This window comes from Raphanus sativus, chromosome 5 (assembly GCF_000801105.2).
Source record: "Raphanus sativus cultivar WK10039 chromosome 5, ASM80110v3, whole genome shotgun sequence".
Taxonomy (NCBI): domain Eukaryota; kingdom Viridiplantae; phylum Streptophyta; class Magnoliopsida; order Brassicales; family Brassicaceae; genus Raphanus; species Raphanus sativus.
The window spans coordinates 25628954-25646658 of NC_079515.1; the positions used below are offsets into that span (position 1 = coordinate 25628954).

The 17705-nt window shown below is 31.6% G+C and overlaps 2 protein-coding genes across 2 annotated transcripts; both read right to left on the reverse strand.

Annotated features, from left to right (window-relative positions):
• Nucleotides 1–114: 114 nt before the first annotated feature.
• Nucleotides 115–1423, reverse strand: LOC130512537 (putative F-box protein At2g02030). The gene is made up of 2 exons (XM_057010628.1): nt 931–1423; nt 115–834 (listed from the first exon to the last, which is right to left on the reverse strand). The coding sequence occupies exons 1-2, from the start codon at nt 1373–1375 to the stop codon at nt 152–154; spliced, it is 1128 nt and encodes a 375-aa protein (XP_056866608.1). The 5' UTR covers nt 1376–1423; the 3' UTR covers nt 115–151.
• Nucleotides 1424–12008: 10585 nt separating this feature from the next.
• Nucleotides 12009–14466, reverse strand: LOC108862045 (F-box/LRR-repeat protein At4g14096). The gene is made up of 6 exons (XM_018636067.2): nt 14312–14466; nt 14089–14145; nt 13951–13990; nt 12881–13848; nt 12608–12754; nt 12009–12534 (listed from the first exon to the last, which is right to left on the reverse strand). Exons 2-6 carry the CDS (start codon nt 14107–14109, stop codon nt 12223–12225), a joined length of 1488 nt encoding a protein of 495 aa, XP_018491569.2. The 5' UTR covers nt 14110–14145; nt 14312–14466; the 3' UTR covers nt 12009–12222.
• Between the last annotated feature and the right edge of the window lie 3239 nt (nt 14467–17705).

Below are 17705 nucleotides of genomic sequence, written 5' to 3' on the forward strand. Positions count from 1 at the left end.
AAATACAAATATTACTACAAAACACAAAATATTAAAATTAAATTTCTAAAAAAAAATATAAAACAGAAAATATACCCGCCCTTTTAAGGGCGGGTCAAAATCTAGTTTCTCTATTAAAGCATCAACACATAAAAATACAATACAATCAAACTTATTGGTAAACAGAGACTAGTGTCTCAAAAAAAGACATATGGTATTTACTAGCAGTAAATTTGTAATGAAAAATATGGGTTTTGGAACCGTAGAATACCCATATGTCATGACAAGAGTTTGAGAAGATAACATGATCGTTGATTGTTGCCACCGGAATGATGAACCTATCGTAGAATTCTGGCGGAAAACACGAAAATTCTATGGAATACAACACTTCCCATGAACTCTTGTTTATGTCTAGACCCCAAATTTTGAAGAGAAGGTCGTTATTACCAAGACGTTTCTTGAAGATGCATGGACGATGATTAAGAATACACATGCTTAATTCTTGGCAGTCTCTAGACTCCAAATCCTGAGTAGAATATTTATGAAACGTCTCTGTGTGAAGATCAAAAGCTAGTAGATTACAGATGCACGGTTGGCGGTAACCCATCTCTTCGCTGTTGAAGCTGAAGCAATAGAGCACTCCATCCAAGTGAATTATAGGTTGGTCACAGTAAATTCGACAGTTGGGTGGATCTACGTATCTCCAACTATTAGAGTCAAGAGACAAAACCTTGCACCTAGTAGATTCATTCACCAATTTGTCATCACACTGGAAAAACCATAAAAGCTTATACTTTGGAATCACACCATTCTCTCTTCCGATCCCTAGCAACGAATACATCGATTGCCCATAAACTACAAAAGCAAACCAAATTTATATAAACAAAAAAGGTTATATAAAATGGTTTTTGAGTAATTGAAAGTATAGAGATTGAGTTAATATTTAAGTACCTTCATCGAGGGTAGAGGTGGGATCTGGGAGTATGCGGCGGCTATTAGTAGCAGGATTGACAAGGTTAAACTTAAGATCATTGGTTTTGGTATAGATACAAAACAAACCGTCGCAAGGCTCTGAGACTTTGAAATCATAAGTAGGTCGAAAAGGTTTGATGGGTAGATATGGACAAGTCTGTATGCTTCCACTGCAAGGCGTGATCAACAGCTTTTCTAGAACGAGACAATTTCGTCTTCTTCTTCCTGTTGAAAGAATCGTCGCTCCTCCTAGAGATTTCTGATACCTTATGTGTTTCTCTATGAAACACGTTGATTCTATGCTTCTTCTCCATTCTTTCGACACTACTTTGAATCTCACCAGAGACTTCACAGGTACCTTCACCAGAATTTCTTCTACTATATCACGTGGAATGTTTACGCCTCTTCTTCTCTTCCCCTCCATCGCTAGCTAGACCACCTACCTTTAGTTAGGGTTACGTTTCTTTCTATCGCAACTCTACTTATATTTAGGTTAAACTAATTCATATCCACATGGGCTGAGTTTTACACGAATCACCCCACTAATTACCCAAACTAGTTAGTTAGTAACTAGGTGGGCTTGACTCATAACTCATTTATAAAATAAATGAGCTATTATGGTTAAAATAGTAATGAACGTTGAATTTATCAAATTTAGTTTTTTATTTGCTTAACACAAATTTAACATCAAACCTTAAAGCCACATTGCTAGTGTAGTTGTTAATCGTTCTTCCTTGGTTTAGATGTGGTTCGAGTTATTATGCTTTTTATGTAAGTCTTAGTCGCCCCTGCGTGGGTATAAGTCGCCCCTGCGTGGGTTCTAGCGGCCGCCTCCTGTGGGCTTTTGAGTCTGGAAAAATGTTTGGTTGTCCGCCAGTTATTGTAGTAAGTCGAGTATCTAATGGAATGAATTTCAATTTGGGAAAAAAAAAAAAAAAAACCTTAAAGCCACATGAACCAACTGATCTTCTTCTCAAATTTAGTTACACGTTGTAATTCACGTGATCGATTGCTTGATTCATTTATAAAATAAATGAGTTAAAATATAACTCATCGATTAGCTGACTATTATTTTTGTTGCTTTTCTACATGCACGTTCATCTCGAGCATCTTTTCTTCCTGTCCAAGCAATCTTTTTCTAAGTAGCCTTCTTCTTCTTCTTCTTCTTCTTCTTCTTTTGTTGGTGATTCCACCACCTTCTCCTCATAATCATGCTCACAGACTTAACGAAGCGTTCGTTTGCTTAGCTCATCATCCCCATAACTTTACTAAGTTAACATTTTTGCACATGCTCTACAGTATTCACGCACGCAATATTATTTATCATCGGGAAAATCACATAAAAAATCTTCAAAGTGTCACTTACTAGCACTTTAAACCTTGAAGTTTTTCCACTAACAGTGACATTTGTATCATAAAAAATCTCCAAATCAAAAAATTGATCGGTTCCACATGTAATTTTTCAAAAATAATTATTTAATTAATAAAATAAACAAAATAAATAAATAAAAAATCCAAAAAATAAATAAAAATCGAAAATTCTAATAAAATTTACAAAAATGAAAAAAATAATCAAAAAATTAAATTAAAATTTTAGAAAATTAAATAAATATATTAAAAATAAATTATTTTCTAAAATATTACTAAAAATAACTAAAAAAAAATAATAAATAAGATTAAATTAAATAGAGAAGAACTAGATAAAAAGTTCACAATTTTTTTTTAAAAAAATGGAAAATATAAAATTCAAAATTCAAAATTCATTAGTGACGATGATGGTTTCTCACATAACCATTAACAATGACGATAATTGCCATATCTTCAACGATAGTTTCCAACATCATCTTGAAAATGACAAAAAAAAAAATATTTTTCAAACTTTTGAATTTTCATTTTTTGAAATATATGAATTTTTTATTTTTCTGTTTTTTAATTTGATCTCATTTAGTTTTGAATTTTAATTTTCTAAATTTTAATTAATTTTCTGATTTTTCTAATTTTCTGATTTTTATTAATTAATATATAATTACATAAGAATCAAACAGTTAGAAAAAAATACGAAATTAATTATTATATTTTCTGATTTTGAATTTATATTTTAATTAATTTTCTGTTTTTGAATTTTATATTTTCCATTTTTTTAAAAAAATTGTGAACTTTTTATTTAGTTCTTCTCTATTTAAATTTAATCTTATTTATTATTAATTTTTTAGTTATTTTTATTAATATTTAGAAAATAATTTAATTTTAATATATATTTTTTTCTACAATTTTTTTTTTTTGTTTTTTTTTTTATTTTTATTTATTATTTTATTTATTTTATTAATTAAATAATTATTTTTGAAAAATTACCTGCTGAACCGGTCAATTTTTTGATTTGGAAGTTTTTTATGATATAAATGTCACTTTGAAAGTTAAAAGTGTTAGTGAAAAAACTTCAAGGTTTAAAGTGCTAGTAAGTGACACTTTGAGGGTTTTTTATGCGATTTTCCCATTTATCATCAGTATATAAGAGCAACTCCAACGGAAAAATGCATCATAGTTTCTTAAACATGTTTTTACTCACTAGAAACTCACATGACACATGTTTGTTTTTAAATAGCTGAACTTCCCCAAAACATTTAAACATAAATTCAAAAATTCAATAACATTAACATATTGATTTTATTTGTGTGAGAATCCCAAATTGAGAGATTTACCAATGGGGTGTCTCTAATATGTGTTAAAATAATCAACTGGTTATCGAATTTAATGATTTTCTTGTAATTTTATTTAAAATATATATATATATACTGCAAACCTCATGTATGATAGTATACATATGTTCATGCATATTGGTATATCATCGCAAAACACTTGTTCAAAATGTGGATATCGAATAGTGGACTAGAGAATAGCATAACTCTCAACAATATAGCTTCGTGAATCCGTTGCTTAAAACTTGAAAGCTAAAAGGAAGATGAAATATATGAAAAAGTATATAAGAATTGATGCTTGTTCTCTTGTTCTGTTGAATAAAGAGATGTGGCCTTTTATTTATGAAAAACAAGGGGTGGAGCTCCGCGCAAGCCCAGGGTTATTGACAACTAAAGGTTTTATAATACTCAAAAAAGTATAAAAATTGTGGATTTGGATGATTTTTTGGTTTAGCTGAAGTGGTTTTATCGTGGAACCAAGTAAAGTTACGAGGAAGTACTTGTAGTCACCAGAAACATCATCAACAATAGTGTGATCGATACATTATTTATGCATTCTGAAATAATTTCTTGGTAAAGGTGCTATACAGATATCCATATTCAAAAGTCAAAATCTACAGGATATATTAAATCTGAATTGAAAAAAGAAATGAAGAGAGACAATGTCTATATCATTTTATAAATGTACATGAATGTTAGTTATAGTAACTCACATCACGCTATCGCATCCCCAAGAGTCGAAACATTAAAAAATTGTTCATCCTATGGTCTTCTCACTGCTTTCACTCATCCTTCTCCACCAAGCAAGTATATCCCAGTTTTACTACAAACCAAAAGTTCAAGCATTTCTGCACCCTATTTACAAAGATAAGACCACAAATCTCCATTCCTTGCCTTTGAGCATCGGCCTGAACCTCCGCAGCCAAAACTTCCTCACTGACCTCAACGGAGCCGCGCTGCTATTGCTAACACTATACGCAGTTACTTGGGAGTAAGGTACCATTAGTTAAAACTTAACATAATCTATAAGATTCTTTAAAGAAAACATAGCAGAGTAGATAAAACTCCGACAATGATGCGTAAGCATTATTCAAATAGATACTAATGTGGCCACATATTGCATCCTCCTAACCTATGCGATGCGTACATTCTTGGTGAACTTGGAAAATGATGTGTCCTGAGAGTTATTGGTGATGAGACCAATTGAAGTTGTTTCAAGAGTTGGTCTTCTCATTCTCAACACCACCAACACAAACATCCCAGGCATATCATCTCCAGGACCATAGTTGCCTTCCTACTAAAACAAACACATATTAATATTTTCTAGCACTAAAGAGTGGAATTAAATGTAGTTATAAACTTACATCACAACAAAGTAAGGGAGGGGGAAGACTTTCACCCTCTTCCACGATGTGCGAGACAGTGAGCGTTTAATGTTTCGAACTGAAACGTAGTCCATAACTTTGACCTGGTATGTGTAAAATGGGGGAGCTAAGTTATATATTTAGACCAAATTTAACCCAAAAAAAGTTATATATTTAGTTAAATTACAATTATGTATATACATGGTTGACTATGGGGGCACGTGCCCCCTACTACTTTTCTAAAACAAATCTATGTGTATATATATTTAATTAAATTACAATTATGTATCTATAAAACCAACGAGAACTATAAGCAAATAAATTCTAGAACACATCCCCTATATATTATTTGAGAAACATTTCGGAAATTAGAACCTTAGTTTTGTATTAATTAAAAAAAACTTATATCATACGTGTCATTCAATTAGAATGTTAATTAATCCTATGTGGTATCATTACATTGAAATTAAAAAAGAAGGAGGTCCAATTCGATTTTTATTTCTCCCTAGAATCATTCAATACAAAACTATATGATATAATATATATAATGTCGATGAGAGTAACAATTGCATAAATGAGAGTTAACTTAACGGAGAAAAATATTTACTTTCCTTAAATAAAAGCTACGGAATTACCTAATATGATTAACATATATATGACAACTAATGGTTATGAATAATAAATATTTGATAACATTTTTTGTATTTTATTTTTTTGTTTGATTTTATATTATTAAAAGATATTAAACAATCACATTAACCATATAATAAAAAAATATAGATTTTTTCTTATATGTTATATTTTGAATTTTTTAAAATGACTATAAATTAATATTAAATATAATACCGGATTTTAAATTTTATATCCGACTGTACACAAAATTTAGGTATATACTTTAAATAAATTACAGTGTCTTAACCCTTTTTACAAATTTTTTTACAGTATCTTATATATATATATATATATATATATACTTCGTATGAAATAAATGCATTTTATATGTAAATACATATACGTATTTAGGGCTAAAAAAATCTTAATAAAAAAAACAAACCGAACCCAACCAAAGATAATATTAATCTGAACCGGAATTGATTAAATATCCAAACAAGTTAAAAATTTTGGTATTTAGAAAACCAAAACCTATACGAACTGAAATATTTTGGGTAACCGAAATATCTGAAATATGTTTATATACCTAAATATATTAATTATTTTATATTTAATGTATACTAAAACATCCAAATAGATAAGATACTTTTAAGTTGTCCAACATACTTAAAAATATATACAAATGGTCAAAAATAAATGTGCGCTAAATTTAAGTATACTCAAAACACCAAAAATACCTACAATATCTATTTATTCTCTATCCAAATATTCAAACCGAACCAATATATATATTAAGTTTAGGTATTATGACATATGTTATTCAAGTTTATCTGTAATTTTATTTTGTTTATAGCTTTTTAGAAATTTAATGATAAAATGAATTTTAAATTTTTTAAAATAATTTAAACTAGAATAAGATCCTCGCCTTGTGCAGGATGAAGTGGTTATTTTTATTATGTTTTGAAGAATGAAACAACAGTTCGGTTTTATTTGAATTAGGGGTGTTCAATCCGAATATCGGGTTGGTTTCGGTTCGGTTTGGGTTTTCGGTATTTCGGTTTGTAAAGTATAACTAATATTCAAATCCATATTTACTTCTTTTCGATTTGGTTTATATACCGTCGTTTGCATTTTATTCGGTTTTATACCAAAAAAATAAAATTATTTAGTTTGAGATCATAATATATATTGTACGAATTTTGGAGTCATGGAGTCAAAAAGTGATTTATTAAAAAATTATTATATATGTAAATAAAAGAATAAAAAACAAAAAAAATGCTTCTATCATCTAATAAAATAATAAAATCTAAAATTAATATCAAAGCTCTAAATTTAAAAAATAAATAAAAAACAGAAGCATGAAAGAATTTTTTTATTATTCTTCCATATTTAGTGTTCATCAAATTAATATGTCTTTAATTGAACACAACTTTGTTTGTTTAAAGATAAAAAAGTTATAAGAATTTTACTAATTGTTATCCATCAAATTTATAATATTTACTTCAACTTATAGTTACTGTTAAAATAAAGCAAAAGATCAAAAAGAAAAACTAAGAAAATAAGAAGCCTCAGTTGTAGTAAATTGTTACTTAATTATAGTTCAAGTGATTCAAGTGATTTAATACATATGGATATGTTGGCTGAATATTTGTAATTGTAATTGTGGACCGAAATCTATTTTGAACTTATGATGAGTTAATCGATTTGGGCTTAAATTTTTTACACCATGTTTATATCTATAAAAACTGTAATGTGGTCAGTGGGTCGATTTTATTCCAAAAACAGGTTCTACAATTTTTTTAATATTAAACTTTCACATCATTGAGAACCATTTTAATGATTTTAGAATCAGCACCTTATTATTTCCAAAATCGAATTACTTTGACTTTAGTCTTCCACATAGTTTTGAAAGGTTTCAACTGGACAACTAAATTGATGCAACCAATTTTGTTGTTTAAATCGTTAGTATATATATATATATATATATATATTATTTAATTCAAATATTTATTAAATAAAAATTCATATTAATACAATTTTATGATCATTTGTATCTTATTATAACAAAACTAATTAAGCTATTGATCACAAAATTTTCAAAGTGGGATCTTCAAATTTCTAATAATTTATAGAAATTTTCAAAAATTTAAAATATAACATATAAGAAAAAATCTAAATGTTTTTATTATATAGTTAATGTGATTGTTTAATATCTTTGATAATATAAAATGAATAAAAAGGAACTAAGATACAAAAATTGTTATCAAATATTTATTATTCATAATCATTAATTTTCATATATACGTTAATCATATTAGGTAATTTCGTAGCTTTTATTTAAGGAAAATTATTTAATTTGAATATTTATTTAATAAAAGTTCTTATTAATACAATTTTATGATCATTTGTATCTTATTATAACAAAATAAATTAAGCAATTGATCACAAAATTTTCAAAGTGGGATCTTCAAATTTCTAATAATTTATAGACGTTTTCAAAAATTTAAAATATAACATATAAGAAAAAATCTAAATGTTTTTATTATATAGTTAATTTGATTGTTTAATATCTTTAATAATATAAAATAAATAAAAAAGGAACTAAGATACAAATTTTTTATCAAATATTTATTATTCATAATAATTAATTTTCATATATACGTTAATCATATTAGGTAATTTCGTAACTTTTATTTAAGGAAAGTGCGAGATTGTTTTTTTGTACATTATTTCATCAATTCGATAGTTAGTTTAATAAAAGTGTAATATAAGTTAAGATGGACCAACATAATTTTCTAAGAATAGTATATTTTATAGTTATTTATTAAATGAGACTTCATAATCATATGGTTCTATGATCAGCGCTTATATAATAAGTTTATAATTTATAAATGTTCTTGAAAATTCATTGAAAGTATTAATATTAAAATATTTAGGTAATATTATATGGTATATATGTTAATCTATATATATATATATTTGTTTTATTATTAAATGATATTTTATTCATATGATTTTAAATCATGTGTATCTTTTTATAACAAAAGTGTTAAACCATTGTTCATTAATTTTAACATAATAATTTTAATATTTTTAATCATTTACTGTCGTTTTTAAATTCAATATATAACATATACGAAAATCCAAATTTAAATTTTGTAGCTAATTTGATTGTTTAATTTATTTTAATAATATAAATTAAACAAAAAATGATGGAAGATATATAATTTGTTATCAAATCTTTATTATTAAAATCATTAATTGTCATATATATATATAAGTTATTTATGGTAATTCCGTAGGTTTTATTTAAGGAAATAAAATAAATAAATCAAATTAGACCATTCACTTTTTCAATTTCAGTGTAATCATGACACGTATGATTAATTAACATCCTAATTGAGTGACACATAGGATATAGGTTTATTTTAATTACTAACAATTTGAGGATCTAATTTTCGAAATGTTCCTCCTTCAATACATAAGGGATGGATTATCCGAACACATATCGAATCTGCAAAGATCCAAACCAAATCTGAATAGAAATTTATAAATATTGATCCCGAAAACTCGAAAACCGAATTAATCTGAATCAAAGCCGAATGAAACCCGAACAACCATTCCTATATGCATGTAACATATATTTTTATAAAATACTTCACCCCGCGCAAGGCGCAGGTCGTCACCTAGTGTACAATACTATATGACCATCAATTGATTCTAGTCCAATATAAAAAAGGAAAGATAAGTTCAGTTTTGTAAATCCCAACTAAAAACTAAACAAAATTAATAATCAAAGTCGAGATTTTGACATATAACCAATGTTTTGAAAACCGAACCGGACACCGACTCGGTATAGCTACTGGTTGATTGGTTGGACCGGTTCAATCGGTCGAACTGGGTTTTCTATTTATGAAAAAATAAATATATATAATTATATATTTATACTTTATAAACTTTATTTCTACATATAATACATTCTCTATTCTTTTTTTATTAACTAAAAATAAACAACAAACATAAATCTAATTATATATATAGTAAAAACTGAATAGTAACGTGAACTGAAACAGAAAAAAAGCAAATGATTTACAGTTACAATTATCATATTTATTTACTTTTACAACTAATATATCAAATTTTATGAATATGGCAAAATAAAGATAGTATATGAGAGTCCAAAAATATATATATTTTTTACATTGTTTCTTAAGAAAATAAAAAATCAATTAAATAGTGATGTTGAACACTAATTATAAAAATATTAAATTTTAGCTAGTAATAATAGAAAATATGTAATTATATGTTAATTTTTAAGAACTGGGTTTTAAAATTAACCCGGGTCACCGGTTTCCCGGTTTTCAGCCGGTTTTACCGGTTTTTCTAAAATCCGGGTCTTAAACCAAACCGGATTCGGCTTCTTCAGCGAGTCACGGTTGGACCGGTTCAACCAGCCCGTCCGGTCCGGTTTTCAAAACACTGCATATAACTAATACAATGATTTGTATGTTTATTTAATATATATATATATATATATATATATATATATATATATATATATATATCAATTATTAATTATTAATAATTAATGACTGATCTATGCATGACCTCTACATTTGATTTTTTTTTTTAATTCGGTTACAAGTAATAGACATGTATGATCAAATCTAATCCTTGTACGATAGAATGGTGATATTTACAAAGACAAGACCACAAATCTCCATTCCTTGCCTTTGACCATCGGCCTGAACCTCCGCAGCCAAAACTTCCTCACTGACCTCAACTGAGCCACGCTGCTATTGCTAACACTATACGCAGTTACTTGGGAGTAATGTACCATTAGTTAAAACTTAACATAATCTATAAGATTCTTTAAAGAAAACATAGCAGAGTAGATAAAACTCCGACAATGATGGGTAAGCATTATTCAAATAGATACTAATGTGGCCACATATTGCATCCTCCTAACCTATGCGATGCGTACCTTCTTGGTGAACTTGGAAGATGATGTGTCCTGAGAGTTATTGTGATGAGACCAACTGAAGTTGTTTCAAGAGTTGGTCTTCTCATTCTCATCACCACCAACACAAACATCCCATGCATATCATCTCCAGGAGACCATAGTTGCCTTCCTACTAAAACAAAACACATATTAATATTTTCTAGCACTAAAGAGTGGAATTAAATGTAGTTATAAACTTACATCACAACAAAGTAAGGGAGGGGGAAGACTTTCACCCTCTTCCACGATGTGCGAGACAGTGAGCGTTTGATGTTTAGAACTGAAACGTAGTCCATAACTTTGACCTGGTATGTGTAAAATGGGGGAGCTAAGTTATATATTTAATTAAATTATAATTATGTATATATACATGGTTGACTATGGGGGCACGTGCCCCCTACTACTTTTCTAAAACAAATCTATGTGTATATATATTTAATTAAATTACAATTATGTATCTATAAAACCAACGAGAACTATAAGCAAATAAATTCTAGAACACAATACTATATGACCATCAATCGATTCTAGTCCATTATAAAAAAGGAAAGATAAGTTCAGTTTTGTAAATCCCAATTAAAAACTAAACAAAATTAATAATCAAAGTCGAGATTTTGACATATAACCAATACAATGATTTGTATGTTTATTTAATATATATATATATATACATATATATCAATTATTAATTATTAATAATTAATAACTGATCTATGCATGACCTCGACATTTGATTTTTTTTTAATTCGGTTACAAGTAATAGACATGTATGATCAAATCTAATCCTTGTACGATAGAATGGTGATATTATCCAATATCCAATTTCTTAATTTGACAGGACGTTTCCCAACTTTGTAGATTAATATGGTAAAAATGTAATCACGTTTACATTTGAACCTCTCAAATTTAGTTGCATGTTATTAATCACGCGATCCATTACTTGACTCTTATTATTTTTGTTGCTTTCTGCATGCACGTTCATCTTAAGCATCTTTTCTTCTTTTCCAAGAAATCGTGAGCAAGTCTCTTAATATTGGTTAGAGAAACGTTTGTTAGCTTAGCTCATGAGCTGTTGAACACTCCGTTGTAACGTTTCTGCTTACCACTTATCAATCGCCGTCCTAAACCGCAAGGTTCCAGTCCTTATACTCTCTCTTAATCCGTTTATAATATGATTAGTGACAATACTTTCGATCGCATAAGCATAAACTACTTCCTCGGTAAACAATTATTTAACAGTTCACTGAGCTTTCTATCCAAATTGCCAGAGATGCTACTTAACTAATATAAGAAAATTAATTAAGGTCTTCAAGATGTTGGCTAATTGTTTTGATCCGTAAGTGGCAAGGAAAAAAATAAAAAAAAATAAAAGACACATAAAAATGCACGAACAAGTCATAAACAAAACACAGAAAGAGCATTTGAGTTTCACATCAACAACAGACTTTGAGTTTCCACATCACCACAAACAGAAACAACAGACATCAGAACACAAACAACAGACACCAGAACAGAGTTTTAGAGTTTAACAACAGAAAGGGTTTTGAGTTTCCACATCAGGAAAAGAAACAGAACCATAGATATAAGAGAAGGATATTTATCTACCTATCACTTCGATCCTGCACATGGGTGAAGCCCTCATTTGAATCCCTCGGATTCTTCTTGATAGGTTCGCGCGAGTCTCAGTACTCCCATCACAGTAAACAGTAAACCTCTCAAGGTGAGGCATGGTCACCAAGAAGTGTCTCACCATGACGAGAAAGCGGTCCATCTCTGCAGTAGCTTGGCCGAAGTCGTGAATCTTCAAAACCCTCGCCGGAGAAGCTTCTAAGCAAGAATGTTGTGGAACCTCGCCACCCTCGCACCTACACACGTTTCCACATGTGTTTTTAGCTTGATGAGTGAGTCCCTGAAATCAAAAATGGATTTATGTTAATCTGCTTTTTTGCCTTTTGATAAAAGTAAAAGCTTGAGTTTGTTACCATGAAAACAAGGGTGTGAAGCTGCGGGCAGTTGTTGAGCAGAACTGGCAGTGCATCCCAATCTGATAGCTGATCCTGGTGGCTTTCAATGGTCAGCTCGGTTAGGTTGGGGAATGGCGGAATCGCGGGGCAGGCGAAAGCGAGGACCTTAAACACACAAAAATCAGAAACATGTAAGAAGTTGGTATGTAAAACAGAATCGCTTATTGACTCGAAGACATGGAAACAAAAAACATTAAAAAAAAATCAAGTCTGCTTTTTTTTTTTTCTCACCTGAAGTGTGTCTGCGTGCAAGAAGAGCTTCTTGACGTTGCATATTGCGGACATGAAGCCTGAAGCATCCGCATCTTCTACTGCGTTTTCCAGTTCATCTTCGTCTTCATCTTGCTCAACTCTCAAGTGAAGACGGACTTCTGCTTCGACAAGCGAAGTAAAATCCAGAGCTCCGTAGCCACCAGCTATGTCATCGTTGTAGTCCAGATACTCCAGGTTTGGTGTTGCAAAAAACACACTTGCTGGACGGCGCGATCGCTCGTCTTCGGCTCCATAGATGTCCCAACAGATGCTAAGTGTCTTGAGAGTTTTACTAGAGACAGAGGAGGAAGGCCAGGTAAACCAGGCCAAGTCCTTCATCTCTAGTTCTTCAATAACCGGACAGCCACGCAAGAGGTTGTGGAAGCCTTGGCCTTCCGCTCCGAGACCCACCATGTCTAGCCTGAGACTCTTGAGGCTTGGAAGAAGAACAGGCACGTGGGAATCAAAGAGACAAACATGGTCGGAAGTGCTGATCCTCAAGTTCACCAGAAAGTTTGCAGTGAAGATTCTATGAGGGAGTCCGACATACCCATCATCCGGAAACTCGTAGAAGCCGAGAGTGAGAGTGGTGACACGGCTGTCCAAGGCGAAGCTGATCCACCTATTGGCAGATTGGAACAGAAGGGTGCCTGCTTGTGCTTCGTCTGCAAAAATAGCCCTATTAAGGGTGAGAAGAAACTTCTGCAGAGAAGGACGATTTGGTACTCCTCCACGAACATCCAAGATCCTGTTGACGAAACTGACGAACTGATTAATGTCAGCTGTATCATCGTAAAGCTCGAGCTTGAGATTTGTCGTCAGGCAGAACTCATCACGCCAAGCTTTGGACAAGGAAGAAGTCAGAGCAGCGTGACGAGTAGGAAGGAAAGACAGGAGGAGTTGCCGCATCTCAGAAGGCAAAGTACTGATGATATCAACCATGGTTCCTGTAGAAGAAGAAAAAAAACACAGGGAAATGAGTTAAACACAACAAAACATACGAACACAAAAAAAAAAAAAAAAAAAAAAAAGAGAAATCAAAAACCTACGGTTGTTGATGTTGGTGCTCTGAACCTGCTGGAGATCTTCCTGTGAACGAGCACAAAAACAAGGAAATCCATTGAGAAACTGAAGCGAACAAGAGAGAGAGAGAGTTTCATGTGTAGAGAAATTAACGAGAAGGAAACCTGAGGGAAAAAACGAGACATCTTCTTCGTCTTCGTCTTAAGCAGGAGAGCTTAAACCTGAGACACGATATCCAGAGGAACTATGATTACATACAAATCGATCATAGAAGTTCAGATTCAAACGACTCAATACAGTACTCGTAACACACGAAAGAGAAGACACTCGAATCGAATCGCTCTACACCAAACTCGAACAGAGATGAAGACGAAAATGGATGATTACCTCAACGGAGAGCGAACGAACGAACGAACGGAGAATGCCTGACGAGAATCTCTGTGAAGAAGACGTCGAAAGTTTCCGATTCGAGACAACAAATGGAACTAGGGTTTTCTAGTGACAGCACCTGAATCGACGTTGTTTTATGTATCGGAAAGGACTTAACCGGTCGGTTTGGTATTTATGCGCGATAAATCATTTCTACAAGTTATAATTGATGAATCAAACCGGTCGGTTTGGTATTAACTTTCGTTTGCTGACTGCTTGTTAATTAAGATTATTATTACCTTTCTAATTATGATTGCTTACTACGCATGAGATGGTCGTAATTAATCCCTTCTTTTTTTTTTTCGTTTTGTTTTATTAGTTCCAAACTGACGGGATTAACCACAAAAGGTCTGTTCCGGTTCGGGATCATTAAGCCTCCACATATAGAAAAAAAATAGAAGACCAACGACTAATTAAACACCCTAGATAGAAAACTCAGACACTAAACTAAACAATTATTAAACCCAAAACATGCGAGGGAGGGATTAAATGAACAAAGACAAGAAAAATTAAAAGACCAACGACTAATTAAACACCCTAGATGAGACTCAAACCCAAGTCATAGAGACAACAAAACCTTGCTTGTATCGTTGGGGTGCACGTAGTTAATCAAATCACAAACGGTTTTTAGTTAATCAATACAATATTTTTTTACAACATTTTTTCAGAAAATTTAAACAAATGAATCTGCAGAACAATATGACCAAACCTTACTCCACAACACTGGTTTCTATCTCCTCTCTTTCTTAAGCTGTCTTTACATTCAGTGGAAGACGCATTACTCTTCCTGATCCATTCGTTGACTAGTGTATTTAATCAATACACATTGCAAATACGTATTCTAACAATAAGAGTAAATGAACATAGAGGTTATCATAAGGGACAGGGACCATTTACAGGTAATGTTTTCTATAGGCACGAAAGCAAAAACACCAGAGCTCGGTGGTTAAAGGCAATAACTTTATTAGTACTAGTAGTACCTGGCTTGCAACGAGTAAGACTGCTGTGCCAATTCCCTTGGAGTTCTTACTATCATAATCACCTGAGAGGATGCGGATTGATAGAGCATTGAATGCTAGTAAAGAGAGATGAGATGCAGCAGCAATCTGTAGAAAGACATATAAGTAGAGAACACTCATCTTTTACACCTTATTGAATAAAAACCATTCATGTTACTTAAAAGAGGAATTAATGCATACATTCCAATGCCAATGGCTGCAAGAAAAGCCTTAGGCTCAACGGATAGTAGCAGTGATCTTGACCTGCTAACTTGGATCCATGGCACCTAAGAATAGGTATATCATGAGATAAGCATACTATCAAGTTCCTCCCTAAAGAAGGCAGGTAGATGCAATAACAATGTCAGGCCATTTTATCTTTTTTAATCTAAGCTCTGATCATATGATTTCTAACAAGCTTTGAAATGGCATTAGGCACATAAAAAAAAAAAAAAAAAATCCATGGAATCATTTACTCTCAAGCTATAATATATATCATAGAGGTATGGAGAAAGTTTTAACTTGAGGGAAATAAAGTGTCAACATAAAGATGATTCACTGCTACAATAGAGTTTTAGAAATCTTACCAAACTGAGGCAGATTGCGTTCATTCACTTTTTACGGTTATTGTCAACGAAGTTTGCAATACCTGTATCACACCAAGATTACAACAATAGATTTGATTCATTGTCACGCTAAGGTGGCTCCTCCAGAACTGTTTTCAGTGGAGTATCATTATTAAAAAAATATTCCAGATGACTAACCACAGAGTTTATATAGTTTCACCAGAAAGGGAAGAGATCATAAATGAGGCTCTGCTTGGAATTGGAATGATTCCCGAATAACCTATAACACAGATTGATAAACACACAAAAATATGTCAAAGCCCCACTTTTTAAGTGATAATATAGCTTTTACCGCCACTGGATATTAAGCTTTCGAGACTGCACCCATATAGTAAAATCTGAAATGGCATATCACTGCAAGAACAAGGGCTAAGATACACAGAAAAATCGTCTCACCTTGCAAATGATTAAAGGGATTAAGTGACAGAGTAAACTATAAGACTTCTGAATAGTTGGTCAGTAGGAAACGAAACCCCTACGTACTCCTCCGGCTATGTATCTTGATACCCTCTGATAAAATTGGGTCAAGTCAACCATGTTAGCATCAGTGACTGAAAATCATAATACTCGTTCTCAAATTCAAAGACATTATATGATACAACGGATTAGCAAATTCTTAAATAGAACTATAAGCATCTGACTAGAAATATCCTTGATTCAGCAATGATCAAATAGTATGTACTTACACTTGAAATGCCTGACAAATTGGATGCATTGGTAAGGTGGTTGAGTACGTGAGTGAGGCCCAGCACCGCTTGATAAGGTGGTTGGCATACAGCAAAATATACTTAGCCCTGTAAATAGGTATGATGACATAGTTAAGTTTTAGAGTCCTCATATCTGTACTGAGCATTGGTTAAGATAGATCAACTGAAGAATAAGAGTATCAAGAGAAAAAGACTATAGGGCACTAACTATTCCAGTTGCTTTTTCTTGCCCGTCACTCTTAAACAGAATTAATTGAACAATATGGTTAAGGAACCCATCAAGATTTAAACAAGACATCAATGTGGATACAAAATCACAAAGGAAATGAGATTTAGCTCTTTAGTCAACTAGTATCATCACACTTATAAATGTCTCAGAAACTAAATTCAGTTCTACAATGGCTAGTTAACTCAAACTGTAGATTTACTTAAGAGTAAACCAATGTAGGTCAATACAAAGAAGTATAAAATCAGGAAAGACCATGATCTTTTCGAGTTTCTACTTCATTCTAAGTTGGAGAGAGGGGGAGACAGAGTAACCTGTAACAAGTTGTTGAGGTTGGAGTTGGACTAGCATAACTAGCCTTGATAAGGATGGAGTGAGCAACAAAATAGTAGGTCTGACAAGAAAAACAAGAGAGAAATTGTTTGAGATTAATTAGCAGTATATATAACTAACATAATGTTAAAAAAAAAAAAAAAAAGAGAGGAAAATCAATACCAAAAGATCAAACATTCTTTCATAAACACAATGACTGAAGAAAAAAACTACGTTGGGGCCAATAAGCAGAATATAGCAGAGAAAATCTAAAACTAGAGAAAAGATGAACCATTCAGAGAGGGTATGAAACCTAAACAGGAAGCAAGATCATACTAGCCCGAAGATACCAAGAGGCCACCCTTTCACAGCAGCACCAATAGCTTCAGTATGTAAAGCCAACCCTTCCTGCTCCACAAGACAGAGAAAGAACACACAGTGGATATTCATCAGCTACATCAACATAAAAACAAAGAAATTATA